Source organism: Sardina pilchardus, chromosome 10, assembly GCF_963854185.1.
Source record: "Sardina pilchardus chromosome 10, fSarPil1.1, whole genome shotgun sequence".
Lineage (NCBI taxonomy): Eukaryota > Metazoa > Chordata > Actinopteri > Clupeiformes > Clupeidae > Sardina > Sardina pilchardus.
This window is the reverse complement of record NC_085003.1, coordinates 24,163,646-24,185,950: the sequence shown is the minus strand read 5'-3', so window position 1 is coordinate 24,185,950 and position 22,305 is coordinate 24,163,646. Positions and strand designations below refer to the sequence as shown.

Sequence of the window (22,305 nt, the reverse complement as noted above, 5' to 3'; positions counted from 1 at the left end):
GAGCTGGGATCATCAGAGAGTACCTCCAGAATTTGGGAGTGGAGAGGATCTAATGGCCTGCCGTGAACACTTGTGGGATCAGCTTGGCCATGCTGTACGTGCCAGAGTCACCAACAAAACCAGGTTGGTTGACTTACAACAGATCCTTATCGAGGAATGGAATGCCATCCCACAGCAGAATGTAGCCAGGTTGGTGACCAGCATGAGAAGAAGGTGCCAAGCTGTTGTGGCTGCATATGGATCCTCTACACGCTACTGAGGACCCTGACACTGAGTGTAAAATGAACAAATGTATGCCTAACATGTTTTGTTTTCCTCATTTCTGTGGGAGAGTGCAATCGTCAATGCTTGAAGTAACAAAGGTGAATTCCAACAGCATAACAGGCCATTTTGGCACATTTTTCTTTGGCACTACTTACACGTTTGCTTGTGTTGCTCATTCCATGATTGCCCTATGCTTACAAGCTATACCTCATTGTAAAGGTGACAAATCAACGATAAAAATGATATGAAACACTTTACTGGTTGATATTACTAAAAGGGAGATATAATGGGCCAAAGTCAAGTTTCCTTACTTTTTGTGAGCAGTTTACATACACGCAAACACACACACACACACATACACGCAAACACACACACATACGCACACACACACACATTATATGGCTAAATGTCATACAGACACTGCCACTGTTCAAGTAAAGTTATTGTTGGTTGGTTGCTGGCTTGAGATGCCTGCCAGTTGCTCTGGCAACGTAACTCAACAAGTAAACAATATTGCAGTGGAAAACATGTGGTCACTGTGTCTTCACTCCCATTGGTGGTTACCATGTCTGGCCACTTAGGATGTGGATAAAATAAAACCCATTTTCTAAAGCACTATTTCACATTCCCATTCCAGCAAATTTGCCTCGCCAGTGGCTGTCTGCCTAGCACCTGGGTGTTGTTGCCAGTGTTTCATGAGTGTGTGTGTGTGTGTGTGTGTGTGTGTGTGTGTTGTACAGCTGTGCTACTGCATACATCCTATTAGCTGAAGAAGAGGCTACTACCATAGTGGAGGCAGAGAAGCTCTTCAAACAAGCGCTGAAGGCAGGAGAGGGCTGCTACCGACGCAGTCAACAGCTCCAGCATCACGGATCACAGTATGAAGCGCAACACAGTGAGTGTGCGCACACACACACACACACACACACACACACACACACACACACACACACACACACACACACACACACACACACACACACACACACACACACACACACACACACACACACAGCATCACGGATCACAGTATGAAGCGCAACACAGTGAGTGTGCACACACACATTCACACACAGCATCACGGATCACAGTATGAAGTGCAATACAGTGAGTGCACGTGCATATATATATGTGTGTGTGTGTGTGTGTATATTTACTCACGCACGCACAGAGTAAACCATCACAATTACACCATTGGTAAACTTGTAGTTACAATCATTCTGTCATTCACACACTCATACACCCTCACATTTGCATTCACACCATCTTACACACACACACACACACACACACACACACACACACTTCTACTCGTTAAGCACGCAAACTGGGTAGCTGTCTGATTTGGACTCCATTGTAGAGAGCTCCAGCTGTTCCCAAATGGACCGAAGGGGACAGGCCGGAATGCCAGGATCCCAAGGAATGAGAGTGCCATTGTTCCCGAAATATATATGCTGTTTGAATGTGTAGCTGTGGCCACATACTTTCACCTGATATTTTTAACTGCATTTTTAGACTCTACATTCTTCACAGATACTGTACTCTCACTGAACGTGCTAATGTGAGAGATGTGTCATGGGTAGACCTACAGTGAGCTATTTGCCTAAGGTCTGAATAATCACATAGGCCTTTCCACCAACAGAGGAAGGGGCTCCACATTAATTTGTGGAAATGTTGAACTATTCAGTGCATTTGATCATCTGCCTGATAAGTCGGTTTAGACTAGAGCAAGTCAATAAATTCTGTTTTTTTCATGAAGGTATCTTAGGCCCTTTTTTGAAGAGCACCCTGAACAAAAGATTTTTGACCCAGAGTAGCGTTCCTTTCTCTCCTTTTTCTCTAACTGTTAGCAACTTAGTTGGTCGGCAATGGAAAATTGTATTGCAACCAACAAAGTTGCTAACTTAGTTAGCAAAAATCAAGCGCTTAGTTAGCAACGATGGTTTTGGGAAACACACCCCTGGTTATGATGATGACCCACGTTAATGAGGGATGTTACTGCTTTGGGATGTTGATGCTCCTCTGCTGTGGCTACCTGCCTCACCTCTCCCTTTCTGTTTGTCTGCTTAGGAAGGGACACAAATGTATTAGTTTACATTAAGAGGAGACTTGCCATGTGCTCCCGAAAGCTTGGGAGGACGAGGGAAGCAGTCAAAATGATGAGAGATGTAAGTATGTGTCAGGCTGACAGGCCTGTCTCTCACACACACACACACACACACACACACACACACACACACACACAATAATAATAATACGAATTATATACACACACACACACACACACAATAATAATAAGAATTATATACACACACTCGCACACACACACATATATACATGTATACTCATACACACACACACACACACACACACACACCTAGCTAGCTTTGCCTCCATCTCTCCTTGTTACAGTTTCATATGAAAAGTCCTTGATATGTGCCCACTTGTTATTCAGTCTGATCGGCAGGTTAAAATGAGAAATGTGTCACATTACCTTGTGGGTGAATGTGTGAATGTCACTCGCGCGCCGGCGCTGCTATTAGCTCTCAGCCGCGTGAGTGACGGCAGTAGAAAAGCCAGCCGAACAATCAATCCATTTGAGTTGCATTAAAAACGGCATCAGCTTTACCAGCTTTGACAGACGCTAACGTATTCCTGTAGTGAGGAGACCCTGGTGACAGGGCAGAGATGGAGTGTGTGGGGGGAGCATAGATGTATGGAGAGGACTGGGATCCATGCAGAATAAAATGTTGATTTTGAAGTCATGTTTTTCTCTTTCTATCTTGATTTTTGTTACGTATGTGGGGTGGGGGGGCTTGATATGGAGTGGAAGGGGGTTGATGCAGAAGACGTTGACTGGTCTGTTATGGCTGTTGTCTTTCTCTCTTGTTTTTGTTGTTGTTTACGTTTGTGTTTACCTCATCACCTGTTTGCTCTTTGTTCTCCTTTGCACTGGCCCGTGCCCGCAGTATTATACATGTAACAACAGTTGTATGTTTTCCAGTTAATGAAGGAGTTCCCTCTCCTCAGTATGTTCAATATCCACGAAAACCTGCTGGAGTCGCTGCTGGAGCTGCAGAACTACGCCGACGTACAGGCAGTACTCGCCAAGTACGACGGTGAGGCCCGCTTGCTCTCTCACACACACACACACACACACACACACACACACACACACAGTTACAGTACACAGAAGGATGTGATACTGGCTTGGTATTTCTTCCACTGTTGTGCTGCTCACTCGCGCCCTCTGGTGGTTGAATTGTGCATGTGCAGTGCCCCAAGCTCCATCTGAGCTGGTGTCTGCCCTCTCTCCCCAGTCTGTAGATTGGATTTCACGTGGGGATAAAGTTGGAGTTATGCCTTTTGTGTCCACACCATTCTGCTCCTATAACAGTTGTCTTTGTGTTGTCTTTTTCCTCTATTCACAGATATTAGTTTACCTAAATCTGCAACAATATGCTACACAGCAGCCCTCCTCAAAGCCAGAGCTGTATCTGACAAGTGAGTCCAGCTCATCCCCTCTCTCTCTCTCGCACAATGACACAAGTGTTCCCATAACACAGGTGCTCACACCATACCTGTTTGCCTGCAGCCATCAGCTGGTGTGTGTGTGTGTACACGCACTCTGTGCCATTTGAGTGTTTGCTTTTACAGTGGGAGCTGTGGCTCTGAGCACCTGTGGTGGGTATCACTCTGTGTGTGTGTGTGTGTGAGCGAGAGAGAGAGAGAGTGCGAGTGAATGTATGTGTCTCAAGGGGATTTTAATTAGACACACACACACACACACACATACAACCCTTTATCTGATTTTAGAGATCTCACACACACACACACACACACACACACACACTAACAGATAAGCGTAATGTGTGTTTACCCTCAGTTTTCTAATATACTGTAGCGCTGTAACCAACAGTTGAGACCTCCTACACACACACACACACACACACACACACACACACACACACACACACACACACACACACACACACACACACACACACACACACACACACACACACACAGGTTTCATTTTGTTGTCTCTTATGCAGGTTTTCCCCAGAGGCAGCGTCTCGGCGGGGCTTGAGCACAGCAGAGATGAACGCGGTAGAAGCCATACACAGAGCGGTGGAGTTCAACCCACACGTACCCAAAGTGAGCGTGCACACACACACGCACGCACGCACGCACACACACACACACACACACACACACACACACACACACACACCCTACACGGAGCGGTGGAGTACAACTCGCAAGTACCCAAAGTGAGCACACACACACACACACACAGTGGAGTTCAACACACACACACACACACCCCTCCACGTGAGCATGGACTCTGCTGCCTGTGTCTGACTCTCTCTGGGGCTGCTGCCCTCAGGGGACCCCTGACCACTCCAGCTCTCCAGCAGTGTGTACTGCCTGCTGTGTTGTGCTGTTGACTCAAGGTTAGGACTTCCCTCTTAACAAGTACCCGCACTCCTCGCTTCTTCTTAGATAGAGAGATGCGAAGGTAGATGCTGTTATTCATCCCCTCTGCATTCAGCCCATTATTGAACACACACACACACACACACACACATACATACATACATACATACACACACACACACACACACACACACACACACACACACACACACACACACACACACACACACACACACACACACACACACACACACACACACACACCCGGAGCAGTGGTCTGTGGCACATGGAGAGCATTTGAGGGTCAGTAAGTGGACACGGGAGAGTGCTGGTCAATCACTCCCCCCGCCAACATTTTTCCTGCCAATTGACCCTTCCAGAAGTCCCGCCCTCCATAGTTACTGTTGCTACGCCTGTCAAGCTTTCGCACCCTGCCCGTCTATTACAATGGAGGAGAAACGGGATTTTTTAAACAAATGTAATTTACAAAGACATCGTACCACACTGAAAGCTCATATTTGGTCACTAGCGAGCTACATCTGTCCTCTGTCAACTACATGTGCATTTTCAGCTCTGAACAAAACCGTTCATGAATTATTTAAGCAAAAGTCGGAAGGTAAGAAATCTTAAAATGAGGTAATTACTGTTAAAATTAGATCTTTTACATCTCTCCCTCAAATTCTCATAAAAAATAAAGCTTGTTTTAAGATTCAGTAACAAGAAAATTTGACTTAATTTAAGATAACATTTAAGATTTAAGATATCATCTTAAAAACAGCAGTTTATGCTTATAACAATTTATGTAGCAACTTTAAATATACGTAATCTAGATTTGTCACAAGCTATGGTACTGTGGCACCACAGGTTACAGCATTAGTACCATGTTCTCATCCATGTACCCACGGGGACCCGGTTCAAATCTCACCTGCGGTCATATCCCAATCTCTCCCCAACTCTTTCACTCACCTACTTGCTTCCTGTCTATCTTCATTGTACTATCTGAATAAAGGCAAAAAGTCCAGAAAGTATACTTCCAAAAAAAAGGAATATAATCTGAGGCTGTTTATGCTTATATTAATATTATTAATATATTTTACTTATTTTGGGGATGTAAAAATGATATTTATAAGTAATCTTAAAACCAGCAATTTCAGCTAATGTTAAGTTTCCAAATACCTCTGAAGACAAGCTTATTTCTAGATTTTTTTATTTATCTTAATTCACAAAATCTTGCCAAGTGAAATTATCTTGCTGCATGGACAAAATTTTACTTGTTTTGAGTACCTTTTACCTCAGATTTAGTGTTTTTATCTTGTTTTTAGACAGCCTTTTTTGCAGTGTTTAACAATTAAGTTTCACAAAATATGTCAGTTATGATCTCAACAAACACACAATTTATAATTGAAAACAGTAATCAATTACATTTCAAATACAATTTTCCCTGAACTGAATGTATGTGAGATTCAACACATTCTTCCTGTTATGTGACTGTGAATTTGTTTTGAATTGCCATGAATTGAATTCCACTTCCTGTCATTCCAATTCCAATTCAAATTCAACTTCCTGTGGGGTGGGGCCAATTCAATTCAAATTCCAACTCATGAATTGAATGGAGGCAAATTCTAAAATTCAGAATTGTGCACAAGCCTGCATTGTAAGCTATACTTCCATAACGTCAATATTTGACAACATAACATGATTGGTACTTCAAATAGGTATTATTTTAGACAGAATTGCTGACGGGCTATACATACGTCTCGTTGAATGTCTGTTAAGAACTTTTTGCCGCCATCGTGAAACGTATCTCGCGGTTATGGAAATATCACGCAATATGCAAAATTTTGAAGTTAGAAAAATACGTGTTTCAAACTATATCATATCTTTATAGTTCAACATGTTATTTCACCGTTATTTCACGTGTTTGGGGGCACCACACGTCCAAATAAATGGCCTTAATGGCCCACAAGCTATGCAGTCTCCATAGGTTAACATGGCAAAAACTCGAAAGCTTGCCAGACCTTGCTTGCCTAGTTACGGGTTGCTAAGCCACGATTGGCCTGTGGCGGTTTTAGGGCGTGGCTCTGGAAGGGTCAATTGTACCGGGCGGTCACCCTTCGGTCACAATCTGATTCCCTAATTGTTTGGACACGGCTGCCCCCTCTTCCCCCTCACTCTCTCTTTTTTTTTTCTCCCATTCTTTCCCTATATCTCCCTTTATCTATATATCTCTCTACCCTACCCATCTCTCTCTCTCTCTCTCTCTCTCTCTCTCTCTCTCTCTCTGCAGTACCTTTTAGAGATGAAAAGTTTGATCCTGCCTCCGGAGCACATTCTGAAGCGCGGGGACAGCGAGGCCATAGCCTACGCCTTCTTCCACCTGCAGCACTGGAAACGGGTGGAGGGAGCGCTCAACCTGCTGCACTGCACCTGGGAGGGCAGTAAGTAACACACACACATTCACACACACACACACACACACACACACACACACACACACACACACACACACACATGCAGTCACACACATACTGTACACACTTACCAGCACATGCGACACACAAGCACATGCACATGCACACACACACACTTCCACACACACACACACACACACACTTAATCACACACATGTCACATACACACTTACATGTGCACATGCACACACACTCAAACACGTGCATGCACAGGCACTTTCACACATACACACTTTCACACATACACACATTCCGCATAGGACAAATAAATTCATCATCATCATACACACTTACAAGCACACACTCACATGCAATCACATGCAATTGCACTCACACATGCACATGCACACACACTTACACACGCACAAGCACACACCACACACACACACACCACACACATTGTTCAGGCTTCACACAGCTTCTATTTAAATTAGTATGCCCAATACAGATGAATGTTGCAAAGCCATATTAGCATTGGTTTAATCTAGTCATAGTTATAGCAAGTAAAAGTTAGCTCTAGGTAGACTACAAATAATCTCATTTCCAAAACAGCTAGCGTGTTCCTTTAAAGGTTTTTTAATTAATTGTCGTAGTTTGTTAGCTTCCATGTTTACAAGTCGTTTTAAGTACAAAGTATCCTTGTCTCCCTGCGGAGGGTCTGACCTTTGCCCTTTCCTGATGAATCTGGGGCGTGGAGACGGAACACAAAACGTATGTGTGTGTGTGTGTGTGTGTGCATATGCGTGTCCGTGGCCAAAATGGGGGGCAGATGAACACATCTTGTTCACAGCTGGCCCGTTGTGCGCCCCCCGTTCCAGTGAGCCACAGGGGGAGAAGTGGCCAGTGGAGAGCTGAATGCGTTTAGCAGATGCTTTAGCTACAACTCTCCCTGGACTTACTGCAGACTGACAAGGACCTAACCTCAACCTCTGACTGTAGTGTGTGTGTGGCACAAATGAACTAACTGTTGGTGTGTGTGTGTGTGTGTGTGGCACATGTAAACTGACTGTAGTTTAGTGTGGCACACGGAAACCAACTTTAGTGTGTGTGTGTGTGTGTGTGTGTGTGTGTGGTACATGGAAAGTGAACATTGTTGTATGACCCCTCTTGATGGATGTATCTGTGGACCTACTGAGCTGATGTTACCTTGATGGTGTGCTGTGGTTGTGTGTGAAAATGTAGTCATGATTATTCCCGGTAATCAGACACTTGGAGAGAATAGCAAGACGAGAGTGACATTTTAAACCCCCTGGAGGCCATGCTTGGTATAGACCGGGAGAGAATGGCAGGACAATAGCAATGTTTTAAACCCCCTGGGGGCCAGTGTCTGCTTTCAGCAGTGCCTTTACACCAAGACCCGACCCGCATTGTATGTCGATCGCACAACGCACACGCGACACACAATGCTCAACACTTAGGCCACTGTGTGTGCAGTACAGTACATGCAGGCTGGGGCGTGTTGCTGAATGTACAGCTCGGCCGCAGGTTATGGCGTCAGAGAGGCAGGTGTATGTTGTTTATTGTTGTTTATCGTTGTTTATCGTTTTGAGGTTAACTGCCATGCTCTCTGGATTCCCTCCCTCTTCAGCGTTCAGAATGATCCCTTACCCGCTGGAGAAGGGGCACCTGTTCTACCCATACCCTATCTGCACAGAGACCGCCGACAGAGAACTCCTACCAAGTAAGAGATTGTCCTCGCTCTTATGTCCATGTCTTGTCCTACGTGCTTGACACCACTACACAGGCCATGTTTCAAAAGGTGATATCTGAGGTGCGTTCAAGTTCACGAACATAGGCGAAGTATTCTGTTAGTCTTGAGCCTAGAGCCTATCTGCAGCAGAGCCTATCGAAGTTGTCCAGTCTGGACCAAGACCTCTGTTCCTAGTCACACATCATGTACTGGCCACTCTGTTTTTATTAATGCATTTTATGAGTTTCTACAGAATCAGTTTCCTTGACTGTGTGTTGTGTTGTTGAGATGCTATTTGGACTGTGCAGTTGATCATTGTGCACCCGTTTTGTTCTTGATCTGCTGTTTTAACTGTGCCGTTAACCACTCTGTGGTGTGTGTGTCGTTGATCTGCTGTTTGGACTGTGCGGTTAACCACTGTGCGGCCCGTTTGTGTGTGCAAGCAGTGTTCCACGAGGTGTCGGTCTACCCGAAGAAAGAGCTGCCCTTCTTCATCCTGTTCACAGCCGGCCTCTGCTCCTTCACAGCCATGCTGGCGCTCCTCACCCACCAGTTCCCCGAGCTCATGGGAGTCTTCGCTAAAGCTGTGAGTATCTCGCGCCGTCGCTTGTTGTGTGTTGTGTTGACACACACAGACAGAGAGACACACACACACACACACACACTTTCGCTTGCCCGGCTCCTCGGCGTGCCGCAAGACCAGCAGCAGCTCTGACACGTCACCCAATTTCCCCAGATGCTCTATTTACATTCCACTGTGAGCGTGATCATCCATCATAATAAATATTGAGTTACTTTCCCCCTCACGGCCCTGAGAGCTCTGCTGCGACTCGCTCCGCCATGCCATGCCACGCCACGCCACGCTCCGCTGCCAAAGTTAAGTTGCGCTTTTGGAGGGTTTTTTGTGCGCGAGGCAAGGTGAGCGAGTTGGGGATATTTCGGGATTTGAACTACAACTGCGGTACGTCCGTCTGGAACATGAAGGCCGGATTCTGGAGATTCCTTCACAACAGTGAGACTCAGATGTGGAAACAGATGATGGCATTGGCAAGCGCGGGGGGGGGGGGGGGGGATCACGGACGGTTGGCCGGTCGTCAGAGATGGCCCGTAAAACGCGAGTTTAAACCCAGCCGTGCCAGGGTAGCGGGGAGGAAGAGCTGAAACATTTATGAATTGCAGCAGAGCCATTAATGACTGAAGAGGTTCTCAAAGCTCCTAAATAATTGAGTGTGATGTTGATATCAGACCAGTCATGGCCAGGAGGAGTGAATGGAGGAGGTGAAGCTTGCAGTGGCGGCGTGGTGTTCCAATTCCATTGTTGCAGAACGGCAACATTCTTTTACTGTATTTTACTGTCTGTATTCTACTGGCAAGTGGTCCCAATATGGCCGCCGCGCTGAGGCTTCAGGTTTATGACGTAGATGCACTATCCAGGTATTCTTTATAGATCAGTGAGCACTCATTAAAGGAGAATGGGGGCTCATGAACATGCCCCCAGAGAGGAGCACTGTACTGTACTGTAGCGGCCTGGCAGCTCTAGATGTTGCTAGGTAGAACCGATGTTTTCAGGCTTTTTTTCCCCAAATCGATCGTACTCTGTGACCTTGAGAAACTGAGATCGATGTGGAAAATTGCTGGAATCCTCTGTTAATTCACCTTAAGCCTACCTTACACTGACAGACTTTGACAAGATTTGGAAAAGATTCTTGATAGACTGTAGTCTTTTGAGTAAAGCTTGGATGAGGGGCATTAGTTAAAAGACTACAATCTTTCAAGAATCTTTCCCAAATCTTGTCAAAGTCTGTCAGTGTAAGGTAGGCTTTAACTGATATGATACATTTGGTAAAGGGGATGAAGTATAGGTAGGAGTGGAAAGTTCAGGGTGCATACAGTAGGTGGAATAGTGACACTGCACCTTCTGGTGTTCATAAATAGCTAGACATAGTCCTCGTCTTAGTTCAGTTGATGGTTATTATTATATGATTTCGATTCGCTCTTTCCATTCCTTCACACCCTTGTGGGGTTGTGCCGTACTGTAGCATGATGCCACCTCCCTGGAATTCCACTGAGCTCATCCACTCCCTCAACAGAGGGTGACACTATCTGAAGAAACATCTCCCAGGCCAACGTGTGTGTGTGTGTGTGGGTGTGGGTGTGTGGGTGGGAGAGAGAGAGGGAGAGAGCGCTAATATCATGCTGTGTGTATGTACACACTGTTTTGGTTGGAGCATGTATCCAGTTCCGTAGACCAAATGTGTTTGCACACAGGGGAATGGCTGGGTGACGAAGAGCCGGGCCGGGCGTGGGCCGTGTGTGTGTGCGCGCTAATGTTTGTGTGAGGAGCAGAGCGGGAGCCGGTAGCTCCAGTAATCGTCCATGTCTCCCACGACCCTCCCCAGGCGCTGCTGTGGCCTTTTATCTGCCATCTGACAAAGCCACGCCGCCATGACTTGCAAACCAGCGCCCTGCTGCAGCCTTTGCCCCTATTCTATTGTACACGCAGCCCGCTTCCAAAACAGCACCATCACAGTACAGCACAGCACAGCACAGCCAACACACACACATGCAAATGCACGCAAGCACGCGCACACACAAACACACACACCGAGGGGTGAACTGGGAGAAATTGAAGTGGAGTCTAAACTTCAGAGCGGGGCAAAAGGGTCTTGCTAATAAGTGAGAGCCAAATTATTACCTCCGCCAAGGAGATTATGTTGTCATTGGGGTTTGTTTGTTTGCTCGTTCGCAAGATAACTCAAGAAGTTATGGATGGATTTCAATGAAATGTCTGAAATGACCCAAGGAAGAAGCCATTACATTTTTGGAATGATCCGGATCACCGTCTGGATCCAATAGGCGGTTATGTTTTCGCTTGGCGGAGGTCTGCGCTCTCTAAGTGCTTTTCTAGTTGGTTACATTATCGAAAGGCTACAGAACAGACTCGTGACGCTTTGGTGCTCTGCACACACACTGGCACGCTTCTACTTTTGTGCTTTACAGCCAGCAGCACCCCCTACGCTGAGCCTTTTAGCATGCGGACAAGTTTAAGATGGAAGTGGCCTCAATTAGTTTGGGGTGTGAAGGTACACCTATTCACAAGGCCTGAAGAGTTCAGGTGTGGGGCCTGAATTCAGGCTTGAGCTCAGCCATGTACGACGTCTAGAAAGGCTGTTCTCTGCATTGTCTTTGCATGTATTTGATCATTTCAGGCACAGATAATTAATTTCCTGTCTATCAGCCCTGTATTCGTACGCAACTGCTTAGGTGCAGATGCGTACTGAATGGACCAAATTCATTCTTTAACAGTAATCAAGGCTTTTTTGCTTGCGGACCACTTTTCCCATTCTTGTTCACACAAACCTATTAAGCAGTGGACTATGTCAGTTTAGTCAATTAACATCCAAAAAATATTTGACACCTTTTGAAAAAACAAATTCTCATTGCACATCAATGAATTCTGATTTTTTTTTTTTTTTTTAAGCAGTACCTACTGGCATACCAAAAACCGAGGTACAGTACACACCAAACAATGATTGGTGTGTACCATTACACCCCTAGCCTCTTATAATATACAAAGTAGACTGTAGTCCGTATTGCTGAGTGTGTCTTGATGGGATGAGTTGCCCGCTAAGAGGAAAAAAGACATAGTTTTGATTCCTGTGTGATGCGAGATGGGCGTCTGTCCTAATCCACCGTTCTGCTATCTGGAAGTGATGTTTCCATCTCCCACTTCAAAGAGCCGTAATCGCTCTGTGGGCAAGTCGGGGCTGCTGCCAGCAGCCTTTGAATCTTTGTTCAAAAGAGAGAGATTTAGAGGCAACAGGTGTGTGAATTTTTTTTTTTTTTTTTTTTGAAGGGGGGTTGGGTTAGTGGGCAGTATGTTGCCATGTATGTGGTCTGACATCTCACCACTCTCTCTCTCTCTTTCCCTCCCTCCTTCCCTGTTCTTTTTCTTTCCCTCCCTTTCTCTTTCTTCCCCCCTTCTTTTTCTTTCCCTCTCTATCTCTACACTTGGTCGTGGTGGTCGTCGTCGTCATCATGGGAGCAGTTTCTCAGCACGCTTTTCGCACCTCTCAACTTCATCATGGAGAAAGTGGAGAGCATCCTACCTTCCAGCCTCTGGCACCAGCTCACACGGATCTAACCCCCCCCCCCCCGACCCCACTCCCGGCACGGCCTCCGACCGGCCTGGCACGTCACGGATGTCCCCCCCCCCGGCCCCCCCCCTCACCCTCGTGCCAAGCTCTGCCCAGATGCCCGCGGGCAGGAGAGGATTAAGGTTAAGGGGGGGAAAAACATTCAAAACAAGAGAAGGTCAATTATGGTTTTGACTTATTTTTTAAAAAACGTTCTGTTCCCATTTTTTTTGTTTTGTTTTGTTTTGTTTTGTTTTGTTTTTGTTTTATGATTTATTTTTTTCCAAACTCATGTTGGAACCTGTTTTTTGTTGTACAAAAAGGAGGTGATTAAAATGCCATCAAAAAATGGAAAAAAAGGACAAAAAAAATAAAGACTTTTGTGTATTGCTGCAAAATGAAAACCGTCTGTTTGGTTTGGGAACAGAAGAAAGGATCCCCTTTAAGTCCATACAGAAAGGGTCTTGCTATTCCAAATCACTTCATGAATTTGACAAGCGTTGGAGAGCCTGAAATCAAATCCACTGCTCAGACCTCCCGGACCAAAAAGCAGACAGACTTCCTGTGGTATTCTGACCTTTAGCTGAGCTTAGTAGTATCTTTACTTCATAGTTATTTCATTTCATGTCTATCTACATACATGTAAACGATTCTGTGCCCCAACTAGGCCCTAGGTCAGTTAGTGAAGAGGTATGGTGCCCTTACACCTTGTTTCTGTTTCCGTCAATGTGTCCAAAACCTAAAGAACCCAGTCGAACCTGTTGGTGAATTTGCATTTGCTCTGCAGGTCCTGTCTGGAAAGGATCCCATTGACGCGTGTTTCTGAACTTCCCATTTTACAACTCCAGGAACGTAACCAGCAGTGAGATTAAACATAAATTGGTGCATTAAACTCTTACCAAATAGTTTCACAAGTGCAGCAACACCTTTCTTGTAAACAAAGGTTTTTAAATGCAGTTGTTTACGGTACTCTATTTCAAAGAAAATACACATTCCTGTTTTTTGGTGATTTGGAAACGGGCGTCAACGGGCTTCGTTCCAGACGGACCTGAGGAGAAAATTCAAATTTGTTAACCAGTTTGTTCCCCAAGGTTACAAAACCTCTAAAGCATACCTACAAGTTCAACACCTGGTCATAATACAAGTAAACTTTATTTTTAAATTATAATATAGAATCTATTTACATGTGACAATATGTTTTAAGATTTGTTTAAGAAACATTTTTGGTACTTGAGGATTTAATAAATATGTTCAACTTGCTGGGGGAACATTTTTTTAACAGTTACGGTAAGAAACATAGGTATATTTATGCACAAAGACTGATACATTTTTATGCAAAGCTTAAGATGCCCAATGTGTGTCTGCCTAAAGCTATATCAATCCGTCTGTAGCCATCTATTGTGATATTCAGCAGGTTGGCATGAGTAGAGCCGTATTCAGAAGCCGTCTGTGTGAGCCCTCCCTTCCCCTCCACTGGCTGACCGCAGGGATCACATCTGTTGGTTGGTTGGTGAATGTGGCAACCCACTGGCCTTGGATCAGTGGTGGGTAGAGTTGGGGGGGTTTGGGGGGGGGGGTGTTGCAGGAGGAGGGACAGAAGTGCGGGGCGGTCACGACAGGCCTTTGCACGTGTGAACGTCCACCTCCTCGTGACAGTCGCGGCAGTGCACGGCGCAGCACCAGTGGAACTTGCACTCGCACTTGGTGGTGCGGCTGACGCGCGACGTGTCGTAGCCGCGGCCGCAGCACATCACCTCGCAGCTGTCGGCGCCGCGAGACGTCCGGTTGCAGACGCGGCCGCCGGTCCCCGCCGAGCCTGCGGAGACGGACCACAGAGACAGAGAGAGAGAGATCGTCATCATCAAACATGGAGGTATGTGTGTGAAATTATCCTGCAAGATTCCATCAAACACTACATGGTCCAACCTCTCAAGATTAAGTGAGACATCATGTCAAATCCCGCATACAGTATCGGGGCATGAATAATGAAAGGAGTTTATACACTTGATATTCACATCTAAATGACACACTCCATTAGATGTAGAATGTAGTCTTCATCTCATCTCTTTGCCGTCTGTTAAGACGGTTCACTAACCGGTGCTACCTGGTGAGCGGAGTCCCCTGTGGTACTGAGGCCTGGGATTTACTTGCTTTTAACAGCAGCTACAGTATGCATACGCATCATGGCTGCCATGCTGATCGTGGGTCGCTTTTGGATGTGCGCGACCACCGTGTAGCTCACGTACGCGTCACGTCATTCACAGTAGCGGTGATGGTATAGGGGCAGTCAGGGACTGCATATGCTAGACCAGCACACAAGACCAGCTTTATTTACTCGGGGGTCTGAATTCGGTGGTCTGCCCTCAAGTGGAGACTTCCATGCGTAACACTGAGGCAAGGCTTCAGTCACAACTCCCAGCGGTGTACGCAAACGCTTGGGGTCAAGAAGCAAGTGTAATACCCACGGCCTAATTTCACATTGCCCTCCTCCTGCCACAGCTGAGGGACACTGCGGTGGCCAATTTCATACGGAGGCTTAGGGACACTTTGCTGCGGTGGCGAAGAGGGAGGCTGCGTCCGTCCGGCTGGCCAGTCCGTCCCCGAGCCAGTGAGATGAGAGACTGCTGACAGCCCCTCTCACCTGCAGCTCAGACCTCATCACATGTTCATTTGAAAGAGACGCGTAATCCACCCCAGCCTTAAACGCCTCAGCTCAACACCAATCTGGCAATGTGCCGATAACCGACCGACCCCCCCCCCCACACACACACACACACACACACACACACACGTTAATACACTGTCACATTTACCGAAAGTCACAGAATAAGCTGCAAGACACTAAAATACCACTCAGTTAGCCCGCAAGTACAACTTGTCATGTCCGACCCACAACAACAGCATCAGAACCCCAAGCCCAGGATCTGCTGAGTTCAACTTCAGCAGCAGCAGCCGCAGCAGCAATAGTGCTTCTCCGGAGTCCTGCTCTTCTCTCTCCCCTTCTCCTCCCCCTCTCTCTATCCCTCTATCCCCTCCCTCCCCTCCCTCTCCCTCTCGCTGCGTTTGGGAGCAGCCAGGTATGTGTCTGGGCCTGAGGCGGCCACTCCCCGCACCCCGCCGCTCCAGCTGGCTGGTATGTCTCCTCTGCTGCTATCGCTTCCATCGCGGGCAGGGCAAGCAGGGCTCTACCTGAAGCAACGTCTGTTTATTGAATTAAGATGAGGGGGTGCCAAGGGATGAGTTTAGCATGTGGAGCCGCGCCGGGGACTGGGAATTGATTTCACACTTTGTGGAAGGGAAAAGGGGAGGATGCCGAGCTTCTGTCTGCTTCCTCCCCCCAGCCGTGACGAGGACCTAACACACGGGGGGGCCGGGCCCCCAAGTTTTCTCACGCGTCGCCCGACGGAGCCCTTTTGGCGCTACCGGTGCTCACTGCACGGCTAGAGTCACGGCAAACGTGACATCAAGGCTGTCGACACGGTGCACAAAAGAGCACGGATCAAAACAAAACATCCAACGAGACTCGAAATACACAGCAGGGGTAAAAAAGAGCCCAGATCAAAACAAAACATCCAACAAGACTCAACACACCGCATGGGTCAACATCCTGAATGAACACGAGCATGGGTCATCCATTAGGTTATTAATCCTTAAGCATGTGAGGAAAAGGTTTTTAAGTAAAACTGGACTTTTCTTTTTTGCAGTTCAGCCTGAACCTACCTACCTCTGAGCTCGGGGGGGGCACCAGAGAAAGGGCGTTTGTGTGGGGGTGGGGATGACGGGGTCAAAGACATGACTTCCCTCAGCCAAAAATGCCTCTCGTCTTTTAGGACAGTGAGAGGAGGCGGTGCGGTCTGCAGAAGGGGGGTAATTTATTGCGCTTCACGGCCAGATTGAGTTTCAGCTCCTGCTCGGCCTCCAGAAGTGTGGTAATGTGCCTTAAACGCACCGTCACCTGATAGCTGGGATCATCTGCTGCCTGACAGGCAACCCCCCCCCCCCCCCCCACCCAACACACACACACACACACACACACACACACACACACACACACACACACACACACACACACACACACACACACACACACACACACACACACACACACACACACACACACACACACACACACACACACACACACACACACACACACACACACACACACACCCTTCCCAGTTATCCAGATAGAAGAGTAGGGTGACTCTCCTCATGATACACCTGGTCTTATTCAGGCGACGGGGAGCGGAGGGGAGGGTGGGGGATAGGACAGGCCACTGCCTGGGGACACATCTCCGACTGCATCAGGTTTAACAGGCCCTGTTGTGAGGGCTGCCGTGTACGCCGCGACAGGACCTCTCTCTGCTTACACGGCCTTTTGTGTGAGTGGGTGCAAGACTAATGTTCTACAGCCCCGGGGCCAGAGAGGCGAGCGGGGACCCCGAGCCGGTCGAGTGATGGGGTTTCACGAGGCCATTTCTCCACTTCGTGTGTGTGTGTGTGTGTGTGTGTGTGTGTGTGTGTGTGCAGTCACAAGGCCATTTCTCAGGGAGACGCCGCACAAAGGCAGCAGCCCTCTGGCAGGAGCAGGAGCAGGAGCAGGAGAGCAGGGAGCACACACTGCACTAACACACGGCACGTTCACCATGAAGACGGAGTGCACCAACGTAAAGTTGGACAGTGAACAAAGCACACATTCACTATACTATGGAAGACTGAAGTGAAGTCTGAGAGTGTACTAACACACATTCACTATACTATGGAAGACTGAAGTGAAGTCTGAGAGTGTACTAACACACATTCAGAGTTATTAAAGCTCATCCTCATACGTAATACATATAGGTTAAAGGGATAATCCGGAGTGAAATGCACTTTAGATCAATTTTTCGGACTATTGGGGGTACATAACGTTGAGTTGACACCAAAATCATGTCTTTCGGATGTATTTTGAGAAAGTTCGAGGTAGTGAGTAGAGGGTCCCTAAAGCCAAACCGAAGTATCCCCACGTCTTTATGTGGTCAGATGGAGAGTCCAGAATGAATTTAATCGAGTCAGTACCTTTCCGGAAATGTCAATGCTGCAGCTGGCAACGTTTTAACAACACTTTACTAACATTTCCGGAAAGGTACGGACTCGATTAAATTCATTCTGGACTCTCTATCCGACCACATAAAGACGTGGGGATACTTCGGTTTGGCTTTAGAGACCCTCTACTCACTACCACGTAAGCGTAGTGTTGTTTGGAACAGTAGAAGAGGTATAAAAATAGCGTTTTGTAGCGGCGAAAGGACACGCCCCGGTCACTTCCAGGCTAACGAGTTTTGGCTAAAAACGGTGAGCTCGAACTTTCTCAAAATACATCCGAATGACATGATTTTGGTGTCAACTCAACGTATGTACCCCCAATAGTCCGAAAAATTGATCTAAAGTGCATTTCACTCCGGATTATCCCTTTAATTGTTTTTCCTTGTTAATAACTTTACCTGTGGCTATACAATAGCCATCATGCTTGCTCTCCAACTGTTCTGATCCAACTAAAGCACACACACCTCGCTTATCTACCATATCTGTTCTGTCCAACTGTCAGTGGGTTTATCATCACACCTCAGCAGTCATCTGCACTGCCTCAAGAGTGGAGAGCCTACCTCTACTGGTCATGTAAACACTCTGCTTCAAGAGCCTACTTCTACTGGTCATCTAAACACTCTGCTTCAAGAGCCTACCTCTACTGGTCATCTAAACACTCTGCTTCAAGAGCCTACCTCTACTGGTCATCTAAACACTCTGCTTCAAGAGCCTACCTCTACTGGTCATGTAAACACTCTGCCTCAAGAGCCTACCTCTACTGGTCATCTAAACACTCTGTTTCAAGAGCCTACCCCTAGTGGTCATCTAAACACTCTTGCTTCAAGAGCCTACCCCTAGTGGTCATCTAAATACTGCCCACTGTGTCCCTCGTTCCACTCACCAGAGTCTTGGTCCCGTATGCAGTAGTCCGGAGAGTCCTCAAAGTACACCAGGTCGTTCTTGGTGGGCTTCTTGAACTTGCGTAGCGCCTGGGTGAAGCCCGTGCCGTACTGGTTCATGACCACCTGGGCGGCGCTGTTGTACTTCTTGCGCAGGTAGTCGCCGGTCCGCCTGAAGTCGGCCATGGCCAGCCAGCAGGTGCGCACGCTGCAGGAGCCGCTCACGCCGTGGCACTTGCACTCCAGCTTCATGAAGCGCTTGACCGCCTGAGGGGAGGGTGGGGGGGGGGGGGGTGTATGTGGCCAAGGGCGGCCATAGAGAGAGCAGAGCAGCGTCAGGACACATAACAGCCAAGCACTCGTGTAATACACTGACCTAGCCTACGCCTGCCTTGTAGAAGTCTGTCAGGCAAAACATTCAACAAAATGTCCCACGGATCCGTTCTTAGTTGAAAATCTAAGCTTTAGTTTAACACTGAAGCCATTCCCGAAACCTAAATCCTGGGATACAGAAGTACAGGCTTATTGGTGTGAATTGATTGTTTCATTTAAAGCTTGTCACTTAAACAAGAAAGACTCATGGAGACAGAGGATTCTGTGCCATACATCTCATCTTACATTAGTGCATTTTGCAAAGTGCAATGTTTAACCCTCCTGTAAGTTTGTGTGTGTGTGTGTGTGTGTGTGTGTGTGTGTGTGTGTGTGTGTGTGTGTGTGTGTGTGTGTGTGTGTGTGTGTGCGCGCGCAGTCACCTTCCGTCCTGCTCTGTTGTTATGGAGATTCATAAGGGCCCGGGCATCTCGTTCCTTCTTGTCCTTGGCATCTACGAAGGCCTGGGTGAAGTTGATGGCGTAGTCCACGTGATCGCTGCAGCCGCCCCAGTCGAAGGTCCCCTTGGCGTCCCAGGAGGAGCCCTTTCTCCCTGGGTCGCAGGAGCACGAGTCCAGCTCCCCCTGGCTACAGGCATGGGTCAGAGTGTAGACGACGCCGGCTGACGAGATAGCGTACACAAAGGCCGCCTCTCGACTGCCTGGGAAGGAGACAGAGAGGACATGCTCTTTTTCATTCAAATACTGGCTAAATAACAGTGGACAATGGGCCAGACTTCCACACAACATTTCAAATGTTTTAATGTTATGTACTTGGTTGTTGCTGAGATAAACTATAGTTTTGTCAGAATTTTTTTTTTTGAAAAAGCACTCTTTCTTTGAAGACACAAAATCACACACACGGGCCTGATAACACACTTTATGATAAAGGTATCTTCTGTTTGTACTTCCCCCTTGACAAGATGCATCTGACAAGAAAACTGCCATGGGGGTAGAGAGTGAGAAAGTGTGTGTGTGTGTGTGTGTGTGTGTGTGTGTGTGTGTGTGTGTGTGCTACACCGGAATTAAATGTGTCCTATGCATTTTTTGATTAAGTGAGCATATTGTAGACTACTTTACAGAAAAAAATAACACGGTGGTGGGGGGGGGGGGGGGGGGGAGTGAGTGAGTGCTGATTTGAACAGATTTCCCCAAGGCAGGGGGAAAAAGACCAGAAATTCCCCTCAATTGTTTACAATTAGTGCCTTGACATTGACAATAAGTCGATTTTCACAGAGCCGAAGAGATAGGGTACCCATCACAGCGCTTCCCATCGCTTTGCACTGCACACCTGGGAGGTCTACATGCTTCGGGAAAGCAGATTATCGGTGGAGATTAAAACTTTAAAGTACGGTCCCGCTTCATTAAGAACCCTGGGAGACTAGCAGTCTAGTTCCTGTGGGGATGTTCCTCTTAATGTGATTTCAAACTGGGAACCTAGAGAGATGTAGTTTCTTAACTTGAGTTTACTTGCGAGAAATGAGGATAAGGTGTAGAAAATCGCGCCATACTAATGTATGCGGTTCATGAGCGGCGACGGCTCATTGTAGGACCCCTCATCATTTCCTTTAATGGCAAAATGTGCTAAGACGCGGGGTTTATAGACCAGTTAACTTGATCATGACCGTGAAATCGTGTCAGTGTCTGTTTTAATACACTCTCAACCCTGTGTGTGGTAGTCTAAAATGTTGACAAAAAAGACCCTGGAAGACACCTGTCAACAACACGCAATAACTACAAAGATGCTACATTCATACTTACTACGGTGCAGAAGTCTCCCGAAAACATTATGATCCCGTGCCAGGGTGTTGCAATTCCAACGGTGGTTCTGGAACTGATGCTGGCATTCTCCTATCCACTCTTTCACTCCGGCCCCAATTGCTTGCATTATTTTTGGATGCTGGCGACACAACTGGCGTTGCTTACTAACTAGTCCCGGGATGTTGTCACACATCACTTGCGACCCGAGGGTACCCATGTGCCTGCATGCAAGATGAAAGCACTGTGATCGATTTGAATCTTCACATCTTGTACCTTCCAGTAAGTTCAAAGAAATGTACGCAACGCACCAACAATGACTCTTTACGCACTGGGCCATTTAGCTATTTGTACTAAACATTAGTTGACTAAAATCATAAGACAACTCAACCATTCGACATAATCAATTTGACATCACTAAACTAGCATGTTTTTTTTTATTTACTTTATCATTTATTATTAAAGGCGACATAATCTACACCTAGTAAATGGCCAAGCGCATTCCAAATGGCCATATTAATTACACTACAATATTTGTTATTAATTAAGTGTTAGAAAAGAAAAAAGATCACTCACCACCAAGAAGCGTCTACCTCTGATGCAAACCAGAAGATTGTCACACACATAGAAAAACATATCCCACTTGGCAATAAGTTCATATTACAAATGTTTGATCGTTAAGGCTTACTCATTGGTACTTCAGGCACTGTTTCAGGGACTTCCATGCGTAAGAAAAAAAGAACTGCCTAAAAAATGACAGCAATAAAAATGCATGAGAAAAATCGTGACTACCTATCCGACTCGCACAGAAATGAAACCTCGAATCAAAAAGCATCGCTCAGACGACCAACGAAATGATCATTCGACAAAAAACCATCCTGGTCTGGATGTCGGATGGTTGAGGTAGTTCTAATGATATTGGTCGATCTTGAGTTAACAAAGATTCGCAGTGCTGAGATAGCAGATGATCTCCTATCAGGTTTAAATTGCTTACACAAGGGGTGGGCGCAGTCCTGTCTCTGGAATGAAGTGCAGAAATTAGATGTCTGAAAGTATCTGTTCAGGCTAGCTTGACACCAGACACAGGCTTGGCTGATTTCCAAACGGCAAGGTGTAGAATGTGGTACGTGATACCTCAGACAATATTTTCTCAACAAAAACAATCATAAAGTTCATGTCAAACACAGCACTGATACTTGATTGCCATTGTGA

General features: G+C 46.6%; 2 protein-coding genes across 5 annotated transcripts in view; one reads left to right on the top strand and one right to left on the bottom strand.

The window, feature by feature from the left end:
• LOC134093887 (suppressor of tumorigenicity 7 protein homolog) overlaps window positions 1–14,141 on the top strand; it is a 35,479-nt gene extending 21,338 nt beyond the window's left edge. For 2 of the 4 annotated variants that reach the window (XM_062547185.1, XM_062547183.1), the window contains 9 exons: window positions 1,005–1,159; window positions 2,335–2,432; window positions 3,269–3,383; window positions 3,696–3,768; window positions 4,320–4,422; window positions 6,992–7,142; window positions 8,764–8,856; window positions 9,312–9,451; window positions 12,914–14,141. In XM_062547185.1, coding sequence (XP_062403169.1) covers window positions 1,005–1,159; window positions 2,335–2,432; window positions 3,269–3,383; window positions 3,696–3,768; window positions 4,320–4,422; window positions 6,992–7,142; window positions 8,764–8,856; window positions 9,312–9,451; window positions 12,914–13,009 — 1,024 coding nt within the window. In that variant the 3' untranslated portion in view covers window positions 13,010–14,141. Of the gene's footprint in view, window positions 1–1,004; window positions 1,160–2,334; window positions 2,433–3,268; window positions 3,384–3,695; window positions 3,769–4,319; window positions 4,423–6,991; window positions 7,143–8,763; window positions 8,857–9,308; window positions 9,452–12,913 lie in introns of all 4 variants that reach the window. The other 2 variants (XM_062547184.1, XM_062547182.1) reach the window with 1 other exon arrangement.
• A 58-nt stretch (window positions 14,142–14,199) lies between these two features.
• On the bottom strand, window positions 14,200–22,086 carry wnt2 (wingless-type MMTV integration site family member 2). The gene is made up of 5 exons (XM_062547189.1): window positions 21,670–22,086; window positions 21,097–21,317; window positions 19,720–19,997; window positions 18,970–19,234; window positions 14,200–14,817 (listed from the first exon to the last, which is right to left on the bottom strand). Exons 1-5 carry the CDS (start codon window positions 21,750–21,752, stop codon window positions 14,612–14,614), a joined length of 1,053 nt encoding a protein of 350 aa, XP_062403173.1. The 5' UTR covers window positions 21,753–22,086; the 3' UTR covers window positions 14,200–14,611.
• Window positions 22,087–22,305: the final 219 nt, after the last annotated feature.

Coding starts and splice junctions, on each gene's coding strand:
- wnt2 (XM_062547189.1), bottom strand. CDS start 21,752: ATGAACTTATTGCCAAGTGGGATATGTTTTTCTATGTGTGTGACAATC. Junction 21,318..21,669: donor GAGGTAGACGCTTCTTGGTG/GTGAGTGATCTT, acceptor TCTTGCATGCAG/GCACATGGGTACCCTCGGGT. Junction 19,998..21,096: donor CGGGAGACTTCTGCACCGTA/GTAAGTATGAAT, acceptor TCTCCTTCCCAG/GCAGTCGAGAGGCGGCCTTT.